Genomic DNA, 22,115 nt, shown 5'->3' with positions numbered 1-22,115 from the left:
GGCAATTTCTTGTAATTATATGAGACCTAAATTTTTTAATTCAAATTTAAAGACAAAAATATTGTAAAGAGATATTCAAAGCAATGCATTATAATTTTATTATAGCATTAAAAAAATATAACACTATCTTTCTTAGTCTTCCTCCCCCCTATGGAATGAGCACAACAAGGTGCTAATACCACCATTGAGAAGAAAAAGAAACTAATCAAGATGTGCCAAAATACAAGTTACATAATACATACTAATTTTTACAAGTTACATGGTATCTCTTACAAACTTCATAAATCCATCAAGGTCCGGAGGAATTTCTGTTGGCGGTGGCAGAAAAGTAGCTTGGTCATCGCCGCTTTCGGGCGAAGCAGCATCCTCCGCAAGTTCAGCTAGCATTTCTTCGTAAGCTTCGTCTATCTCTGGTTGTGATTCAGCAAGTCCAAACTTTCTTCTTTCTGAACGGATCCAATCTCTGAAAAGTACTGATTTTTTTTAAACTCTCCCTCATAGACGCTCTATAATCACCGAGTTGAAGTCTTGCTTGACTTAAAGTGCTCTCCGATGCCACTATTGAAGCTTCAATAGTTAAAATGTCTCGGTCCATCCTTGAAAGAATCGAAAAATATTTTTCTTTGTCCTTCCACCATTCCAAAATATTAAAGGATCTGTTCGGATTCACTTCCTCAATTCCCTGTGACAAATAAACTTCAAGCTCATTTAGTTGTAAAAAATCACTAGTAGTAGAACTTTGAGAACCCCTGAACCCCGCCCAAGCACTATGTGCTCTTACCCCTGCAGTTCTTTTAGATGATTGAGAATCAAAAGAAAAAGGAGTTGGAACATTTGGTCTAGCCTGATCTAATGCAACTTGATAAGCATTATAAATAGTTTGAGCATTTATTTTAATTAAGGCTATTGCTTCCGGAAGTTTAGACAACTCCTCTTCTTTAAGTGCTAAACCATTATAAACACTTTCATACCAAAATTGAGGACCTCCTAATTTCATAGTAAAATTTAACAAGGCAGCAACACCATAAACAAGGGAAATAGGGAAAAAATATTTAACTTTTTCCTCATAGAATCAATAGCAAGTTGATAAATTTCTACATCCTCTGAAAAATGAGCAAACAAATTTGCAAGTTCTGCAATATAAACTAAACAATTAGAAATAGTCGGATAATATTGCCCAGAAAATTCTACTGTAGCAATATGAAATTTTTCTAAAAAATCTACAAGCATTTTAATATTAGCTCAATCCGCATTTGTAAGGTGTTCATCATCATCACTTACATGAGCATTAAACGTTGAGTTTATGGGGTTTCTATATTCATATGCAACAACTAAGCTTTCATACATTTAATTCCATCTTGTTGGACAAGCTTTAGAAACCTTTCTTTCTCTTAGGCCAAATTCATCGCATCTTTTAAAATATTCGCTAAGTCTACTTCTACGGTTTGAATAAAAAAATCAGTTAAGAGTCATTTTAACCTTTTCAATTTTAATAGTTAAAATTCTCATACCATCACCCACAATTAAACGGTAAATATGACAAATACATCTAACATGAAAAATGTTACTAAGTGCGGGACTTAGTGTAGTGGTAAACAAAGCTACAACATTTGTGTTACTAGTAGCATTATCCATTGAAGCTGACATGATTTTATCAATATTGCAAAAATATCTACAAATATTCATAATTGTGCCAGCAATAAACTGCCATGTGAGACGTGAATTAATTATTCTATAAGCAACAATACGCTTGTGCATTATCCAATCTTCATCAATCCAATGACTGGTAACAGTAACGTAATCACAGTCATTACCACTTCTACCAAAATAGCAATACGATAATTTATATGAGTAAATAAATAGCGCAAATATTATTCATATTCATGTTTATATTTATAAATATCGCTCTTTACGGTTGTGCGATGAAAACCTTTATAAGTAGGATTCCAATTTTTCTAATATAATGCACGAAGTTAGGGTTAGAAGGAAAACTATAGGGTAAGCACATAACAGTAACCATTTTTGCCAATTCTTCCCGTTCTTTTTTTGGGTCATAATATAAAATACCACCGGTAACAGTGTTAATTCCCAGTTGAAATTGATTTGACCCGGTACTAGGGTCAGCCTGACTAGGAGTAGGTACACTTGTCCCTTCGGCCAAGGCTTTCATACGAAGATATTTGGCTTTATCTTGAGTGTGTATCAATATGTGTCTTTTCAAAGTTCCCGTCCCCCCCGACCGTCAAAATACTTAAAAGCTAACTCGTTGCCACAAGTTTTACACTTAGTCTTATTTTGTGGAATTAGTTGAGTAAAAAAAGCCAAACAATAGATATTTCTGTATGTTTGGTACGTTGTCTAGAAAAAGTAGGGGTAGTAACAGGAGAGTCAGACGGGGCATCATTTGGATCATCATTAGTTGGGTTAACTTCAAAAGCAGGGCTAGTAGGTATATCGTCATCCGATTGTATTTCATCAAAATCTATTTCCTCCTCACCATCTTCATCAATAGTTGGATTAGAATAAAGAGCATTCATTAATTCATGGTTTAATTGTTCACCAACCCCAACATTATGGCAAAATTGACTCTCAGTAAATTGTAATAAACTATTATCGCTATCAAGAACTGCGGGTGTAGGACGGATATGGAATTTGGGTCGGGGAGCCGGGGGCAGTGGAGGAGGAACGGATTGGCCACTAGATTCGCCACTCTTGGATTTTCCCCTATTTTTACCAAAAAGTTTTTTTAAGGAAGTCATCGTAATTAATCAAATAATAGAAAATAAATAAAACTATAATATTAAAAAATATGATTTGGAACGAGTTTACCGAATTGACGAACAACTTGTTGAAAATTGATTATCGTTGAAGACTTGAAGACTTCAATTCACCAACTTCATAATTTTTTCACAAATTGTAACAATAAAGTAAACAATAGTAGCAATTATAGAAGAAAATTAGAGAGAGATTGATGATTTTGTGAGAAAAAAGAAAGAATGAGGGTGTATTTATAGTTGAAAAAAGGAAAAAATGTAATTATAAAAAGTTTGGGGTTAAAACAAAGTTTGAGGGTTAAATGGCTATTTTATAAATAGCCAACAGCTATTTTTTAAAGGCCAATGACCAGATTTTTGCAATCCCAAACGGTCAATTTTTTTAAAATTATGACCGTTGGGACCATTTGGGCCCGCCAAGGACCGGTCCGGTTCCGGTCTCAAACACTCCCGGTCTCGCGGGCTTTATGTGAAGGACCGGCCCAGAAGATCGGCCCACCTCCACGGTCACGGGCTTATCTGATTAAGGACTGTTTAGGCCCAGAAGCCCACATGAGCCACGGTCCAAGCCGGGACCGGCTCACTTTTCACTCTTATATACGAGTGAAAAATCCACTACTATATCCGATCAATACTGCATTATTTATCAATCTGGCAAACTGAATTTGTTCCGAAACATGTACATTGTAAAAAAACAAGAAACGGTTATTACCCTCTTTTTATATTAACTTTACTACTCTAATTGGGTAAGTGTTAATTAAGTGAAACCTTCAAGAAAAAGATAGCAGGCAATTTGGACAAAGTTACTAGTAAATGTCTTTCTGAAGATGTGTACAAAAGTAGTATGAACCCGGAGGTATTATAAAATACTGGAAATACAATAACACCGAAAACAGTCCACATCTTAGGACATTATCACAGAAAACCAAAGTAAACCTAAATAAAAGTCACAAACTCAATAAGATACACCACAAAATGCAGCGTACGACAATTATGGATTTCAGAATATTATCTAAGCCAAAAAGTGATGGCAGAAATAGAAATCTAACCGAAGATGTGCCATTCGATATGTCAGAATTTTATCATCTTGAAGGTTAAGACCTTTATACAGTTACAAACAGAAGTTAAGTTGATATAAACAAAAGGAGCATGGAAATAAGATCAAATCAACAATGTACTCGTGGATGATCTAAGCTCGATGGGCTGGAAAGAATACTATTTAGAAGTGTCCATGGTGCCTTCCTTAATCTCTATGTCCTTAACAGCGGTAGTCAATGATGATGATGAATCAGACCTCCCATCCCTTTTCTCAAGATCCTCATCCTCACCGTCTGATGCTTCTTCAAGAAAGGAGCCCTTTCGACGGAGTTCTTTGACTCTCCTATACTCATCATAGTGTGCTCGCCTGTGCTCCTTGAAGCTCTTTCCCTTTTCTGATCCAGAATCTGTTACAACACAGAAGAATATTAAATTGGGTTTGCATTCAACATACAAATCATGAAACTACCAGTACACAATACACTTGAGAAAAGAAAGGAACCCAGCAGAAAGAGGGGTGTGTGGCTGTGTGCATGTGTGTGTGGGGACTGCGGACTGTGGAGGAATCAATCAATTGAAAGTCCTCAATTAATCAACTAATAAATGGTAAGGGTAAAACTCAGAAGTCAATGGCCCCCTCTCCCTGCCTCTCATCCAATTCAACCACTCTTCAAATCAAAAGGAAAACAAAGAAGAGGGAAAAAAAAAGAGTGAAGAAAAAGTTGATACTGGTCAAAAAGATAGCTATTAACAAGCAGTTGATAACCAAATAACTAAGCAAGGAAAGGAAGTGCAGAGAAACTGAATATACACAATATAATAGCATAATGCTTTTTTTTCCTCCTTGATATCAATATGATAATATACTCTCAAGCAGTGAAGGTTGTTTTTTATGGAGCACAAAAAGAATGTCAAGAAGCATATACCTATGACAAAGTTAACAAATGTGAAAATACTAGTCCAGAAGAATTCCACCAGAAGTTACTCAATAAGAGTTAGAAACATGGACCAATGTATATTTGGGTTGTATACAAACAGATCAAACTAAACCTGCATCATCTTGGTCCATAACATCGGCTTCATCCTCAGATGATGTCCAGCCAGACCGTTGGGATTTATTCTTACTAGAAGAAGCCACCTCATTCAATGCACTGCGTATAGCTTCTGCATGTACTGCATCACCATTGCCTTCCTCAAAACTACCCCGTATAGGAGATAAAGATCCTACAACATCAAAAAAGTCAAAAAAAAGTGAGGAAGACGAATGAGCTTGCACAGATTTAACTAATACCTCTTTTTTAGAAGGAAATTTAACCAATACTTTTTTGATAGGGAGATTTATGCAATATTAACTATCAGTTTACAGGCATATAAATATTTCTCTCCAAATACAGATGAATTAATGATTTGTTCTTCAAAAAGCAGGACCACTAAGGTACATCATCTATTAGCTACATTACATGGAATCTTCATGCTTTCTGTAATATAGCCATATTGAGGAAGTATCAAACTGGCATCGGAACTGCATATGGATTCTTAAAGATAAACTTAAAAAAAAACAATAGCTGCCTTGAAACCATACTCGTCTAATACCTGAGTTCACGCAGTGAACTCAGGACCTGTAAGGAGGAGGACTAGCCATGCATAATACATACTAATGTAAAATCTATTAGAAATTGGGAAGAGGAACACCTATTTTTTACAGGACTTTTCACGATTTTAATAAGTTTGCAGGTTAAGATATTGACTTTTCAAAAGTTTGGGCAGGGTGAGCGAAGGGCTGCCTAAATCTGCCCCAAGGAACATACATGTCGGAATCTACTCCCACTATGGCCCATATCCTAGAATCCTGAAACGTAACACCATGAACATGGCAAGACCAAATCTAACATCTTATGAGTAGGAGAGTCTCATTCCTAAAACAACCGTGCACAGCAAGATCAGAAATCCTAAAGCATTCAAAATGCACAAATTAAGCCTCAATATCAAACTAGTTGGGATCGATATATACAAAGAGATTCATCTACCCATGTTTTTGCACAAGAAATTTAACTTCATATTCTTTTCAAAGAAATAGACCCATTATCTTGGTTGTATAAGAAAGAAGGAAAAAGAACTTATCAACGCAGCAAACTCAATTACATAGAGTAGCTACATCATTTCTACCTAGTCATACCATATGAGACCAGGAAAAAGTACCACAGAATGTGAATGTGCTTGATGAAGTGATGAAAATCTCTCATGGAAGATCAAATTTTGATGAAATTCTTGCAGTTTTTGGATAACACTTTTTTCTCATAAATAATGATATAACAAACATCATGCCATTAATAGAAGCATATCCAGAAGCTCCAAGTACCAAAACATAATGGTATTAGCTCTAATATTCCACCCCCAAAAGAATATAGAAGGTTTAGCACCACATAAAAAACTTCAAAGGTGTAGAAATACTGAGAAGAATACACATCAACTTTGGGATTTGGAATTTGAGAAAAATAAACAATTACCCTGACCTAAATAACAATAAAGCAAATTAAACAACAGAGATACAAGATGCATCAGTAGCATGAATAAAATTCACTCAAAGAATATAAGCACCACACAAAGAAACTTTATAATATTTCCAAGACTACTGCCAGATGATCCCAGTAAGTTCAAATCTTAAAATATTTCCTCCCAAATCATTACTCTCATGAAGCTAATCAAAAAGGGGAAAAGGGAGACCAGTGAGTGCATAAATCATCTGGGAAAAGATAGAAAAAGAAGACTAGCAAGTGCATAAAACCAGGTCAAACACTAATCGTTTTTCATCTATTTATAAACCTATCAAGCATCAAAAGTTTTTCAAAAAGACTAATTGGATGTGAAAAGCAGGAAGACAACACACCACAAGATTATTTGGTCTATCTATGAAGCTTGCATGACACAGAAAATTGACAAGCGAGATAAACGGGCACGAAGGAAAAGAAAAATTAATTTCACGAACATACCATCAACATCGATCATGCGGTGATATGGTGTCTTTGGTTCAGTTATTTTCTGCCTCACTGGTTTATTTGCTTCAATTTCTCCCAAGTTTGCCTCATCCCACTTTACATGTGCTCCCCTTCTACACCACCACAAAATTTTCAAAGATATTGAATTTCCACTACTAACAATACTAATGCAAGCAAAACAAATAAGCTTGGTTTTTTTAGAAAGAATAAGTGAAAAAAATACTGGGTATGTTGTTGTCGTTGTTGTAATAGGTCAAACAACTACTAAAATCATGATGCAAACACAACATTTAGCATCACTGCATACCCCAAAAATAAAAGTGCTTGCAATAATTCGCTCAACAGGAACAAGCATGAACACAAAGGCTTTGGGGCCAAACAGCACATTCAGTCTACTGCAGGCTACTTATAGAAAAGTAACATATGTACATTATTTCTTTCTCTATCATGTCTACATGACATTCATTAGCACCTGAATTTGAGTTTTAAGTGAGCGCAAGATGTATCGGAAATAGAATTTGCAGAACAAGAAAAGACATTACTTCATTTTCCCAAGGTGACCCAATCCTTCAAGCAGTTGCAGTCAAACTGGTAACCTGAACCAACAAAAGAGCGAAACACTCGTCAAACATTTGAATTAAAAAAAAACAAGGAATTCATATCAGATAATGTCGCAAATGGCCTAAATAACAAGTTGCTGGTTCGAAAATGACCTTTGAGAATGTTCTACTAATCTACCAACATTTACTATCCATTTCCACTCCCCCTCCCCCTTCCCCTCACCCACGCATTCTTTGGTCGACAAATTGGTCAGGATTTTTTATAACCAAGAAATGCCCCGAGGACCATTGCACATGGCTCAAAACTCGATAGATAATGAGCCTGCCCTCTACCCTTCTCCAAGTAAATACCAAGCTTTTTTTAGAGCATGGTTTGAACACGTGACACGCGTCAAACCCACACATCACGTGTTGCGCTCTTACCACTAGGCTAAAGCCTCGTGACACAAATTGCTAGTTGTTTAATAGATAACAAATAATTTTTACTATGTATTTTTCATTTGGACGGTGTAGGGATGCCAAGCACCATTATATTATACACGATAACACGAACATGCTAAGATAAGAGATAACCATAAACTCATATTAATCATTCACTTGTTGACTAATTAGGTGGGTTTCAGTAAATGATTTAGGATATATAAGTCTAACCTAAGAACAGGAAATTATCATGACATATTTTCTCTTAGCCTTTTTTTCCGAAAATATTTCAGAAAAAACTGATCATTAATACTAGAAGGCAAAATAACCATCATAATTTTTGGTAAAACGCAGATTAACTCATAAATGAAAAAAAGAAAAAAAGAAGATCGCAGATAAGGATTTTCTTCATGCAGTAGAACAGATACAACAAATTGCAACCAAATTTACACTTCTGGATTAGGTTTTCTTTTTCCTGCGAAAAAATGCATACGAGAGATTCTGAAGGAAGAGTAAAAGAGGGAGAAAGAGAAAAACATACAGTTCCAATGTCGCCGGAGAAAGAGACGGGAAGGAGCCTGCCGCAGAAAGATGGCTCAGGCAAATTGGTTTAACGGACTTGAACGAACAAAAGAAAATAAAGATATTTTCAAAAGAAAGAATAAACCAGGCGAGCCGATGGATAAATTAAGTTTGGACTTATCTTATGGCGACGGACACGTAAAATGATTTTTTAGACAATCAATTTCAATTCAACTTTCAAAATGCTTAAGAAAGTTAATTACTACTCCATGTCTTATGAGTAATTACCTTTATTAACAAAATTACGGGTAATTACTTCTAATTATTATTAAAACGACTAGATAGCGTAACTAGAAGTAAACTTAGAAACAACAACAACGACCCACTAAAATCTCAGAAAGTGGGGTCTGGGGAGACTAGTATGTACGCAGACCTTACCCCTATCCCGATGAGGCAGAGAAGTTGTTTCCGATAGACCCTCGGCTCAAGAAGACGGAAGTAAAATAAGAAGAGACCATTCATCACTAACGTCAGCAGAAACATAAACCATAGAAATAGTAATAGAAGCATAAAAACCATAAAATAGATGACATGCAATAACAATACCCAGTAATTAAGGCCTGGGGCTATGATAAACATAAAAGATAGTGTGGACTCAATGTTAACCCCTAACCATCTAAGATCAACCCTATCAAACCCGCCTCACTCCAGGTATGAAGTAGAAAAAGCTCGATTACTCCTTGCCTATAACCCTAATGCTTGACCTCTGTTATATTCATGTTGTAATAAGTAAGGGATATAGTTGTCAATTACCATATTGCTAATAACGGATTAGTTAGTCGATTAAGTGGAAGGTCAATAGAGTTGTACCAGTTAGGGGTTATGATAATAAAATCAATCTTCTTTCTCTCTTCTCTATTCTCTGAACTCTCAATTTACCCTCTGCAAATACTTGTTCAGAAACCATTCTCTTCATTGGTTTCTTAGAGATTTGCTTACTATTCCTTTTTGGTTGTACCAATTTGGTATCAGAGCGAGCGGTTCTTGGCGAAGTACGATGCCGGAAACGACGAGAAATAGTGAAATGCGACGTGAATTAGATGAAATCAGAGAACAAGTTCGGATTTTGGGGGAAAACATGATGATGTGATTGGAGAAATCCGACAGCTAGTAGCAGCCATGGCTGTTAATAATCAAGCTCTGACGGTTCCACCAGCGGCTCCGGCAGAAAGTACGGGAATCAGTACTAATGGGGTAGGTTACCAGATAAATGGAGCTGGAAATCATAATCACGTGAATACCCGATATTCACGAGTAGAATTTCCCAGATTTGGGGGTGACGATTTGCGAGGTTGGGTGTATCGATGCGAACAATTCTTTGATGTTGATGGAACTCCGGAAGATATGAAGGTGAAATTAGCCTCGATTCACATGGAGGGCAGAGCTCTTCAATGGCACCAAATGCTATTGAAGTCAAGATTGGGTAGGGAATTCCCAAATTGGAACGATTATGTTCGAGCTTTGCATCTTAGGTTTGGGCATACTCTGTATGTTGATCCTATGTCTGAACTTGTGGGCCTGAAACAGAATGGGAGTGTTCAAGAGTTCTTGGATAAATTTGACGAACTGTTGAATCAAGTAGAGTTGACAGAAGAATATTCTATCAGTTGTTTCTTGAATGGATTAAAACCTGAGGTTGAGGTTCAAGTCCGCATGTTGGCACCAAGGACGTTAATGAAAGCTTATAGTCTTGCTAAATTAGCAGAACAATCAGTGAAGTTGCAGAGAGAACAGAACCAGTTAATGGTAAGAAATTCTAGACCCTTGTTACCCACTCCAAGTTCTTTTGGGAGTTCAAATTTTAGAAGTTAGTATCACTTAATGGGACCTAAAAGCAGTAGGGGTTCAAATGGAGGAAAGTACTCTAATTCTAGTAATCATTCTACACTAAAGGGACCAAGAAAACTTTCCGCCACAGAAATGGACAACAAGAGGGCCAAGGGGTTATGCTTTTGGTGTGATGAGAAATATATTCCAGGTCATAACTGTAAGAAGAAAAACAGTTGTATGTTCTAGAGTTGGAGGAAGATATTGAGGTTCTAGAGGAGGAAGAACCCGCAATGGAAGAAGAAAATACTGAGGAGTCCAATCTTAGTCCTCAGATGTCCGTCCATGCATTGGATGGAACAGTAGATTACAGAACAATGAGAGTAAAAGGGTTTGTAAAGGGGAAGATGGTACATGTGTTGGTGGATTCTGGGTCAACTCACAATTTCATGGATGTGAACGTTGCAAGGAAATTAGGAATTCAGTTGGAAACTATTCCTAGTTTCTCTGTGGCTGTTGCCAATTATAGTAGGGGTCATAGCAAGTTCATGAGCAAGAAGGTGAAGTGGAGGATGCAGGGAGTGGATTTTATGGCTGACATGTTGGTGATATCTTTAGGAGGTGCTGATGTAGTGCTGGAAATTCAGTGGCTTATTACACTAGGAGATATCAAATAGAATTTCAGACAACTGAAGATGGGAATTTCAGATTAATGGGAAGGAGATATCACTCAGGGGAAGTCCACCTGGTGATTTCAAGATGGTTAGCAGTCAAAAGATGCAGAAATTGTTAAACATACCTACTCAGCTGAGTATGATGACAGTGGCTTTTGCGAAGCATACTGCTGCCCAGACTCTCAGTTTATCAGAGATGCAGTTAGGAGGAAATGGTAAGACTTGTCCTAGTGATTTACAGCAAATACTTGATCAATATTCCCCTATTTTTGTTGTTCCTAGTGAGCTGCCACCTCACAGGAGTCATGATCATAAAATAGTCTTGAAGGAGGGAGTTTCTCCCATTAATGTAAGACCTTATCGATATCCAGCCTCTCAGAAGGATGAGATTGAGAAAATGGTACAAGAATTGTTGCAAACAGGTGTAATTAGACCAAGTTTGAGTCCTTATTCATCATCGATAGTCATGGTTAAGAAGAAAGATGGTTCGTGGAGGATGTGTATTGACTATAGAGAATTGAATAGGGCCACCGTCAAAAACAAGTTTCCAATACCTGTCATTGAAGAATTATTGGATGAATTGGGAGGTGCTCATTTTTTCTCTAAGCTGGACCTTAGAGCGGGATACTACCAGATTAGGATGTGCCCTGTTGATATTGAGAAGACAGCCTTTAGGTCACACCATGGACATTATGAGTTTGTGGTGATGCCCTTCAGACTCACAAATGCACCATCTACTTTTCAAAGTCTAATGAACCACATCTTCCAGCCACACTTGAGAAAGTTCATTTTGGTTTTCTTTGATGATATCTTTATATACAGTCCTTCATGGTCCAGCCATTTAAATCATTTGGAAATAGCTTTTCAGATCCTACAATCAAATAGCCTATATGTAAAGATGAGTAAATGCTCTTTTGCAACAAAGGAGGTTGAGTACTTGGGGCATGCAATCAGTGGTAATGGAGTGTCTGCTGATCCTAAGAAGCTGGAAGGTATGCTTAAATGGCCCCCTCCAAGAAATGTGAAAGAGCTTAGGGGTTTCCTGGGGCTCACTGGATACTATAGGAGGTTTATAAGAGCATATGGACTGTTGGCTAGACCTCTTAGCAATCTGTTAAAAAAGGGAATATTTCAGTGGACCAAAATAGCTGAGAATGCTTTCAACAAGTTAAAGGAAGTCATGTCTTCACCACCAGTTCTAGCATTGCCTAACTTTTCTGAAGAATTTGTGATCGAGACAGATGCTTGTGATGATGGTATTGGGGCTGTTTTAATGCAGTGAGGACATCCATTGGCATTTTTTAGCAAGGCCTTAGGAGTTCAACATAGTAGGTTATCTGTGTATAACAAGGAGATGATGGCAATAGTAGTTGTCGTGCAGAAGTGGAGGCCCTATCTGATCGGGAAGCATTTTACTATCAAAACTGATCATCATAGTTTGAAATACTTGATGGAACAGAAGATATCTACCCCCAGCCAACAGAAGTGGATAGCTAAGCTTTTGGGATATGACTTCACTATTGTATACAAGAAAGGGAAGGAGAATTTAGTAGCAGATGCATTGTCTCGAGTGGCCAAGTTATACTTCATGATTGTCGTAATTGGTCAGTTTGTACAGCAGATCAAGGATTCTTACAAGGATGATAGCAAGATTTCTAAATTGATTCAACAACTTCAGTAAAACCCCAATAGTAGGCCAGACTATGTTTATAAAGATGGGTTGCTATACAGGAAGGGCAAGGTGTTTGTGTGCAGAGATGCAGAATTGAGGAAGGAGCTACTTAAGTTGCACCATGACAGTGCACTACGGGGGCATTCAGGTATCATTGCTACTCTACACAGGCTAAAAAATGTCTACTACTGGAGGGGTATTAGAAAAGATGTGTACAAACATGTTCAAGAGTGTGAGATTTTCCAGAAGAACAAGGTGGAGAATGTGGCCTATCCAGGACTACTCCAACCTCTACCAATTCCTGAGAGAGTGTGGCAGGATATCAGCATGGATTTCATTGAGAAATTACCTAATTCTTCAGGTAAAACAACAATTCTGGTGGTAGTAGACAGGTTGAGTAAGTATGCTCACTTTATGGCATTGAAACATCCATTTACAGCGGAAAGGGTGGCACAAGTTTTCATGGAAAATGTCTACAAACTCCATGGATTGCCGCAGACAATTGTGTCTGACAGAGATACTATATTCTTGAGTAAATTTTGGCAGGAGCTCTTTGGCCTTCAAGGAGTCACCTTGCATCATTCTACAGCCTACCATCCTCAAAGTGATGGGCAAACGGAGGCTATTAACAAGTGTCTAGAAGGATATTTGAGGTGTATGTGTGGAGATAGACCAAAGAATTGGGCAGCTTGGTTGCCACTTGCTGAATGGTGGTACAACACCAACTTTCACAACTCCACTAGAACTACGCCTTATGGGGTATTGTATGGACAGAGCCCTCCTCTCCATCTCCCATATTTACCTCAGAGTTCAATGGTGGAGGCTGTTGACAGAAGCTTACAAGCAAGGGAATCCACAATCAGGGTGTTGAAGCATCATTTAAAATTGTCTCCAGACAAGATGAAAATGCAAGCAGATAAAAGAAGATCAGAGAGGTCCTTCCTAGTTGATGATTGGGTGTACATTAAATTGCAACCTTATAGACAAATTTCGATGCGTTGGGATGATTATTCTAAGCTCAGTCCAAAGTATTTTGGTCCATTTCAGGTGATCAAGAAGATCGGGCAGGTTGCATATCAGCTGGATCTTCCCCCTAATGCCAAAATTCACCACACTTTTCATGTGTCGCAGTTGAAAAAGAAGCTGGGAGATAAGCCAGTGCTTCCTTACCTTCCTATTTCATTATCTTCTAATTGTCACATTCTGTTGGAACCTGAGGCTATTGTGGAAAGAAGAATGGTCCACAAGCACCACCGACCAGTCACTCAAGTTCTTGTCAAGTGGTTCAATTGCTCAACTGCTGATAACACCTGGATGGATTTACAAGCCCTGCAGCAACAGTTTCCTCATTTCAATCCTTGAGGACAAGGATCATTTCGAGGGGGGAATAGTTGTTATATTCATTTTATACAAGAGGGTATTTTTGTCACTGCTGTAATAAGTAAGGGATATAGTTGTCAATTACCATATTGCTAATAACGGTTTAGTTAGTCGGTTAAGTGCAAGGTCAGTCTGTTATTAGATACAGGATACATAGGAGATTGGTTGTACCAGTTAGGGGTTATGATAATAAAATCAATCTTCTTTCTCTCTTCTCTATTTTCTGAACTCTCAATTTACCCTCTGCAAATACTTGTTCAGAAACCATTCTCTTCATTGGTTTCTTAGAGATTTGCTTACTATTCCTTTTTGATTGTACCAACCTCCAGACCTTCCTATCAAGGGTCATATCCTCGGAAATCTGCAGAAAACTTTGAGTGAGTTTCGATCCCCATCTTTAGGTTCAAAAAGGCACGCTGCCTATCAGACCAGTAAACTTAGAGACTACCCAAAAATTGGAAAACTCCCATATTTTCCTGTGACCTTCACTTGCCGTTAGGTGCTTTTATTATGTTGAAGTATGGAGTTAGTAGTAATAATTATTGTCAAAGCGACTAGAAGCTAAACTTAGAGGCTACATAAGAATTGGAAAATTGAAAATTCCTCACCTTTGCCTGTGACCATCACTTAGCGTTTGGTACTTGTATTGCTGTGTTGAAGTATGGAGTTAGTAATAATTTTCATATGGTTTTCAAAGATAAAGTTAATTAATAGACTTAAGATTAATTAATTTCCATTTTTGTAACCGAAGTTTATATTAAACAATTTGGACAGAGGAACTCTTCGTCAATTTTAGCTCATACAAGCTGTAAAAATAGTGAAGAAACTCTATCAAGTAATAAAGTTAAACTGCATATGTGAATAGCTTGATTCATTTACTACTCAACTAGTACTTAGTTCAGTTGCCATTCTCCAACTAAAGTTGCCTTTTAGGTACAGTGCTTGATATGAAGTTATTTGGATATATCAATCAAGCACATGCATCCTTGACCAAAAATTCTGAGGCACAAGGATATGGATTCCCTTCAGAAAATACTTTTAACAGTTGTTTTAGCTTTTAGTCAAAATGGACGAAAACAGCTGCTCGAACTAGCGACAAGTGTTCCCAATCAAGAAAAATACACAGGAAACAGGCACTCCGGCCATGAATAATTTTTTTACATCATAGTTTTTACTGCAGCTCTAGCTGCCTTAAAATTTTGAGTTCACAGTGGAAGACCCTGATGCTAACTTAGGCACTGTGTTACAAATTACAATACTACTACAAGCTAGGTTGAACTTCCTAAGCTAGGTTACAATCTATAATAGTCTATCTCAGCAAAGTGGTGAAGGCCGACGAGGACCAAATTTTGTAAACCAACAATTTTGATATGCGTTGGGGGCTGCTACTGCAGGCTGTTGCTTGTACAAAGCCTTTTCCGGTGCTCCAAAATGTGAAAGATTGGCCTTGCCAAACTCTTCACATCTGATGTTTGGTAATACTACGCCATTATTTCCTTGGAACTGTGATGAAGTGAATTGCTGCTGTACTATATTCTGAGAGCATAAGTCGTCCCCTATTGGTATTTCACCAGTAAGAGTCTTGACTGCAAACATGAAGCAAGGATCTGCCCATATTTCATCAGAAGGTAAGCCCGCAGTGGAAGGAGTATTAACAGAAGACATGCTCGGACTGGAACCTGGGATCTTATCCACTTTCTTTTCATTTATGACCGGAATTGTACCAGTTAGAGTTTTTATTGCAAATTCTATGCATGGATCCGTCCAAATGTCACTTAAAGATGACTCGAGAGCTGTTTCACCTTTCTTATCTCCTTTGCAGCTAGCAAGGTTTGTTTTTGCAGGTTCAGCTGGAGAAGGCAGTTCTCGCTCCTTTAGCGGCAAAGTAACAACGTCTTGTTGCCTTTTGCTGGTCACATTCCCAATCTCTGCCTTCTCGTTGATAGTACCAGTTATTGCAGTAGCAACATGCTTACTGGTATCAACAAAATTCACAGGGTTATTAGTGGTGGCAGCTTGTGTCTCTTCCTCCTGTCTTACTGTGGCTAGATGGACTTGATTATTTGTTCGGAGCTGAAGAGATGTATCAGCTTTAATACCAGCAAGCCGTTTTGATTTTCTGTGAGTCAAGTTCATACCCTTTTTTCGTTTACGCTGGATTGCTTTCTGGTCATGCTTTTCCACTCCATCTTGTGATGGCTTTTCTTGATTTTCTCCACTAACAGGATCTGAAACAACTTTACCATCATCCTCCTCTTCCGCATTCTCTGGTACAGCACCTCCTAAACCTGAAATATTTCTCACTTCCAAATTAAAACCACTAACTTTGATAAACTACTAAAAAACACTTGACATGCATATAATAATTTTTTTTTCTTTAAATGAGTGCATGTATTTGAATTTTGATGACATTAAATGATATCTCTTGACCCATCTAGAGGCTGCAGTATCAAAGTCCATCATATTAAAATCTTTTTCCCCAAGAATTTCAGCAGTAAATTAATTCTTGAATTCACAACGAAATTTATACCTGAGGAATGGAAGGAAACTTATAATAACTAGATGACTTTAGAACATAAATAAAGCATTAAATACTTCATATCAAACTGAAATTTTAGAACTTTTCAATTCTGAATAATACCTTCAAAGGATGATACACTGCCTTCTACACAACCGGAATGCACCATATGTTCAGCACCCAACTTCAGCTTCCGACTCAAATCAACTTCCTTGCCAGATGCATCACTGTCTAGCGATATCTGCTTGTCAGCTTCAGCAGTCAACTAAATACCAGAAACAAACAAAAAGATTAGATCGCGAAGAATTACCATGGAGAATTTGAAGCATTACCATAGTTGTTGTTGTTGTTGTTCCAGTTGCTGCTAGTGGTTTGAAGTCTTGCTCACTAGTTTTATGTGTGGGGAGTGTGCCCTTTTTGCAATGGGAATATAATCAACAGTTTCAAGTGATTATAACAAAAAATGAGGTTGTGAGGTTTAATAATTTGATGAAGAATTCACTGTATTAAGAGTCTGACCTCCTCCACTATTTATACAAACAAAATGGAGACCAGAAGATGCTACATATCAAATCACCAAAAAACGCTTAGAATGACAAAAAGACAACAGATAGAATGTTTTTTTTGGGGAGCTTTCTCCTCTCAAATTAGATCAGCTAATATCCACAACCTCACAAAGATTCGTACAGTCAGGTGTAAACAGTTGGTTTACGAATGTCTAATAAGCTTGTAGGATATGAACTGTACCTTCTTTTCTAAGGCCAAGTCAGTGAAAAAGTACAAGTATGAGCACATGCACTAACATAGATATCATGATCTCTAATGTACTACTTGTCTAAATTCCAGCAATTTGAGGTGTAATTTCATCATACAATTTAATTTTCTTTGACACCACATTAATTCAGAAAATTACTAATTACGTCCGTAAATCATTTTAAACAGGTCTTGGAATCTAACTAGCTTATGGAAATATAGGATTTTTTTAACTACCACAGTAAAGGATAATACCAGTAAATGAGAACTAACATGTGAAAAACATCCACACTTACAGTTGAAAAAGGTTCTCCCAGTTCTGAAGTGCCAGGACATTGATCCCCCGGCTTGGATTCAATTCTTCCCGACTCTCTAGTTTCAAGGAGCCGAGAAACTTCCTTCATAGAGCGGAAAGTTTGTCCACTGACGGGGTCAATATAATACTGCAAAGGTAGTTCAGTAATTACATAAGCACATACTCCAAGTAGAATGTAATTGAAAGATATAAGCCAAGGAGTACATTTGAATTTAAAATAGAGGTTAAGGATTTGCATTTCCAGTAATTGCTAAGCTGGTTGATGTTGAAATATGAAAATAACGAGGGAGTTAGTACCGGATCTTTCCTGATTTTGTGCCCCTTTCTCCTGACCCTCATTTCCTTAATCCATCCTGGTGGTAACCCTTCTGATGCAGCCTTCCCAGTTGAAAACTGTATCGTTGAAAAAAAGAGAACTGTAAGGGGGCAAAAAATAGGAGAGAGGGAACTTCCATATAATGGAGGTTTCCCCTACAGAAGGGGGAAAAGAAGGTTGCACTATCATGGTAGAAAACATGTATTAACCAATGACACCTTTCCAGTGTCTTTCTTCTCCATCTCCTTCGTATTAGAACTTTTAGAACAATTACTGCCAACACTGCTGAGATAGCGAAGAACGTCCGTCTTAGAGTTGAATTTGAGTTCTTTTGAGGGATCACTATACCACTGCAATTAAACACAATAGATACACTCAGAAATGCAGAATGCATGTTTACATGTCAGGAACCAGCAAAAAGGAGAGGAATAACAATATTATTGTTTTCACTTTTCCATTCTTAAATGTGCATGGATTCAAGGCGGGAGAAAAGAAACTTTTATGACTCAATCTCAGGAACTGCCATTAGCAATTTATGCACCCCATTTCTTTAAGTTAGAATCAACGAAGCCCTCACATGACTTTCAAGAGGTAAAAGAGCAATGCTTCATACTGAGTATTAGGAAGAAGATATAGCACAGCAAGGAAAGTTGCAAGTGGTGGCGTGAGAACTAGGTTGGCATGGATAAGAGGGTTAGGACTGTTATAGAGCTACATATACCTTCTTAAAGAAGAAATATAATCCACCCATTACCTATACGTTTTTCTGTAAAAGAGAATTATAATGGCATACAGCAAATATCGCAGACTTGGTATTAGCTATTAAAAAATATTGCATTATGCAGTTTGTCCATTTTGGCAGTAAGGCTAAGATGAAGTGGTTAAAGTGATATGAGATAGGGAAAGGTATTTGAAGGCGTAGAATCTTTCAAAATTGCTCTACAGTTTGGGTTGTAAGACAGCAGACTTTGTAACTGAGCTGACTCCCTGCCACACACTTTTAAAGAATCTTGAATTCTCTCCTCATTAAACAAAATGGAACATCAGATTCATTTGTGTCTCCCTACTCCTAAAACACCAAATGAACAATAAGCAGGTTATCCTCCATAAAGAAAATAGCAGGTCACCCAAATCAAACGACATAAAATATGCATCAATGTACAAGACAAAATCTTAGATTACAGCAGCTTGAAGATGTGCCACAGTAATATCAGCATAATGGATGGTTTAAGAAAATTAAAGGATTAGGGGATTAAGATGCTAGGAGACTGACTTTGGGAAAAAAGAACATGCTATAGCTTGCTACAATTGCTACAATTTAAATAGCAGAAGCAGCGAATCATGTCTAGTTCCTGTGTAAAGTTCCAATATATGATCAATTTTAGTGGCTGGAATAATGTTGAAAGATTCAGAGACAGAGAATAAGCAAAAACAAGAATAAAAGAAAAAACCAAAGGCATCAAACGTGAGAACCGTTTAGCATCACCAGGGGCGGATCTATTAAGGCCCGAGGGGGTGGTACGCCACCCGCAGATTCGGCCAAAACAGTGTGTATATATATGTATCTGTATACAAGAAAAAGTATAATTATTTTGTAGTGCCACCCGGAGTAACAAAAGATACCAAGGTGCTAGTGGCAAAAAGTTAGAATTTCCTCCTTGGTGTTGAGGAATCGAGCCTTATTGGAGACTTTTTCCAACACTTTTGGCGTGCTTTTTCTTATTCTTTCTCTAATTGTTCTTCCCTTCCCTTCCTTTTTTTTTTTTTTTTGATAAGGTGTTCTCCCCTTCCTTTATCAATGTCTTTCTTCCTCTAAATATCTAAATTTCGTAGCATCCACGCAACTACACTAATTCTCTTCTAGTTTCTGGAAATAATTGTTCCTGTCTCATCTTCTAATTTCTTTTTAACTTTTTTCTCCTATTTTCTCAAACTCAAATTTTGTTTCACTTTGGATTGATCACTAGCTGACATTTTCCTTTAATAGGTTGTTGTGGATGCATGTTGTTATTCCATTTTATCTCTCATTTTTCTTTTCTAATTTTTTGTACCAATTAACTCTGCATCTGCACCCAAAAAGAAAGGGTAAGTAAAGAAAAGAGAAAATATCATGGGATTAGGGTTGATCTAAATACCACTCCCTTAAAATGGACAAGTAATTTAGAGATCACTATTCTGAACTTCTCTTTCGTACATGTATGAAAATTTACAAAGGGCATGATTTCTTCTGTCTCTTTTCTTCTTGAACTCAAAGAAGAGTGTTTGATCTCTTCTGGCTAGCTATGCAAAAGAGTGCTTGAAAATTTAAAATCTTCTACATATAGATCGATTAATAATGAAGGCATTTATAGAGCACTATATAGGAAGGAAAAAATTTATGATACTAGTAATATTGCTGGAAGTCATATAATTTGTTCCATGTAGTCATAATTATAGTTCATTTGTTTCGTTCGATCTATTTTTCTATATAAATTGAAAAGGCAAATAATTCGAATTGAAGCCTAAGGTTGATCAAATCGACCAAATGTTTACCTTATTATTTGGACTATGTGCATAGTAACACTTTAATGTTCAAAAAAATATCGGACCGGCAACCTCCAAATCTTGGATCCGCCTCTGATATCTCACCAAGGACAAGACACGACGCTTCTTACCATAAAGCTAAGATCATTCAATCCATTACATAATCTGACCAAGGGAATTTAATCCTTGATATAGAGGAGACAATAGTTGAGGACCAAATCAAAATGATTAAACTTGACATGCAATGGCTGACATATCACACTACTATGACTCCTCAAGACCACCCCAGCAACCCACTTCCCGCAAAAGTAAAATTGATATAAAGGAAGTCTTGACAGAGACAATTTGGTATGTGATGTATCACTGGCCACAGGTGAAAAATGATGCATAAGAGGCTTATATACTAAAGTTCAACCAATCACTAGAACTAGGCCGTTCATATATGCTACCCAAGGCTTTACGAGGTTCAACAAATGCTTTGCCCTTTTACGCGGTAGTATACTGGCAACAGTTCTTATTAGACATGCAAGTGCAATTTGAATGCATTACACGCTTCAGCCACAAGCAAACTAACATCTCTTCAGTTAAACCTTGTTAAAGCAAGAAGACTAACTCGCACAAATTGTCCTGTTATTTTTCTTTCTTTTTAACTGGTTGTGGTGTCCGAATAAGCTTGCATGTACCTCGACAAAGCGTCCCTAACAAAGTTCAATTACTTTGCCTATTTTGTCTATACAGGTGAAGCATGCATCAATCTTGCCAATTCTTGCTACAAGGAGAAGACAAAGTAATAGCCCTTAGTTACTGAAATAGTTAGGTGAAGCAAAGTTGTGGTTGTGTGCCCAAAACAATACAGATTAGGCCAAGAACAACAGAAATTATAGTTGAAGCAGGAAAATCAGAAATCATAAAAGAATCAAACAAAGAATCAATTTTTATTAGCCAAAAGCAAAATAAACAAGAATTTTTTTTTAAAAAAAAATAAGCAAAATGGAAGATTAAGCAAGAAAGCACCTTCTCTTTCTTTCCTTTTCTGAATTCCACCTTCCATCCAGCAGGAAGCCAATCAGGCAAAGACCTTTTCTTTTCCATCTCACAATCCCACCTAAATTAACCACTTACCCAACAATTTTAATTCGATCTCCAAATAAAACCCCCAACAACAAAAGAAAACAAAATAAAGATGCCTTCTTTTTTACTTGTCCTGAAAAGTCAAGAACGCTCCAACCCCTTTTACAAAGTGTGAATATGGGTAGAACGAAGGCTGCAAGACTCCACTATGTGTCATGTCTACTCTTTCTTTGACTCAACAGAGTATAAAGTGATGAGTAGAGGAAATAGGGTCATAATGGGGGAGGGAGGGTGGTGGGGTTGGGGTTAGGGGATGGAGAATCGGACAAATAGCATCACAACCACGTGTTTGCCAAACTTGTTCGGTTTGAAAACTTGCAATTCGAGGTAAACCAAACGTTCTTTATGATGATTTTTTAATCCTATCTTTCTACTTCTTTTTCTTCGTTTTGGTTTTAATAGTGTGTTCTCTCCTCTCTTTTATTTTTTTGACACCTCAAATGTGCAAGTGGCAGTTGGACAATGAAAAAAAAAACTCAGAAAGTTACTGGTAGGTGGAATTTCCTTGTTCTACATTTCATCTTTTTTATTTTTCTTATTATATTTGGCATTTTTCCTGGCTCCATTAACGCGCTGTCGGAGTTAGTGGACGGTGGTTGGAAATTTCAGTCTTTAGACTCCCCATACTAATCAGATGTGTGGCTTTAGGTTTGGTATTTAATTCATTTTTTAAATATATAAAAAAAGTATAGTAT

General features: G+C 37.2%; 2 protein-coding genes across 2 annotated transcripts; both read right to left on the bottom strand.

Annotated features, from left to right (window-relative positions):
• Positions 1-3,836: 3,836 nt before the first annotated feature.
• Positions 3,837-8,468, bottom strand: LOC107787049 (protein phosphatase inhibitor 2). Its single transcript, XM_016608567.2, has 5 exons — positions 8,330-8,468; positions 7,351-7,404; positions 6,803-6,921; positions 4,863-5,036; positions 3,837-4,219 (listed from the first exon to the last, which is right to left on the bottom strand). The coding sequence occupies exons 2-5, from the start codon at positions 7,353-7,355 to the stop codon at positions 3,990-3,992; spliced, it is 528 nt and encodes a 175-aa protein (XP_016464053.1). The 5' UTR covers positions 7,356-7,404; positions 8,330-8,468; the 3' UTR covers positions 3,837-3,989.
• A 6,487-nt stretch (positions 8,469-14,955) lies between these two features.
• LOC107787050 (uncharacterized) lies at positions 14,956-21,854 on the bottom strand. The gene is made up of 6 exons (XM_016608568.2): positions 21,304-21,854; positions 17,985-18,116; positions 17,748-17,843; positions 17,431-17,577; positions 16,505-16,646; positions 14,956-16,151 (listed from the first exon to the last, which is right to left on the bottom strand). Exons 1-6 carry the CDS (start codon positions 21,379-21,381, stop codon positions 15,178-15,180), a joined length of 1,569 nt encoding a protein of 522 aa, XP_016464054.1. The 5' UTR covers positions 21,382-21,854; the 3' UTR covers positions 14,956-15,177.
• Between the last annotated feature and the right edge of the window lie 261 nt (positions 21,855-22,115).

This window comes from Nicotiana tabacum, chromosome 6 (genome assembly GCF_000715075.1).
Source record: "Nicotiana tabacum cultivar K326 chromosome 6, ASM71507v2, whole genome shotgun sequence".
Lineage (NCBI taxonomy): Eukaryota > Viridiplantae > Streptophyta > Magnoliopsida > Solanales > Solanaceae > Nicotiana > Nicotiana tabacum.
Note: the sequence above shows the minus strand (reverse complement) of the source record. Positions and strands in the feature narration are given on the sequence as shown.

Bases quoted from the DNA above. Each gene is read 5' to 3' on its own strand.
- LOC107787049 (XM_016608567.2), bottom strand. The intron at 5,037-6,802 runs GTATGTTCGTGA...TTGATGTTGTAG, and splicing joins CCGCATGATCGATGTTGATG to GATCTTTATCTCCTATACGG. The intron at 4,220-4,862 runs GTTTAGTTTGAT...GTGTTGTAACAG, and splicing joins TATGGACCAAGATGATGCAG to ATTCTGGATCAGAAAAGGGA.
- LOC107787050 (XM_016608568.2), bottom strand. From the start codon at position 21,381: ATGGAAAAGAAAAGGTCTTTGCCTGATTGGCTTCCTGCTGGATGGAAG. The intron at 17,844-17,984 runs GTGTCATTGGTT...TCAACGATACAG, and splicing joins AGAAGAAAGACACTGGAAAG to TTTTCAACTGGGAAGGCTGC. The intron at 17,578-17,747 runs GTACTAACTCCC...CTACCTTTGCAG, and splicing joins ACAAAATCAGGAAAGATCCG to TATTATATTGACCCCGTCAG.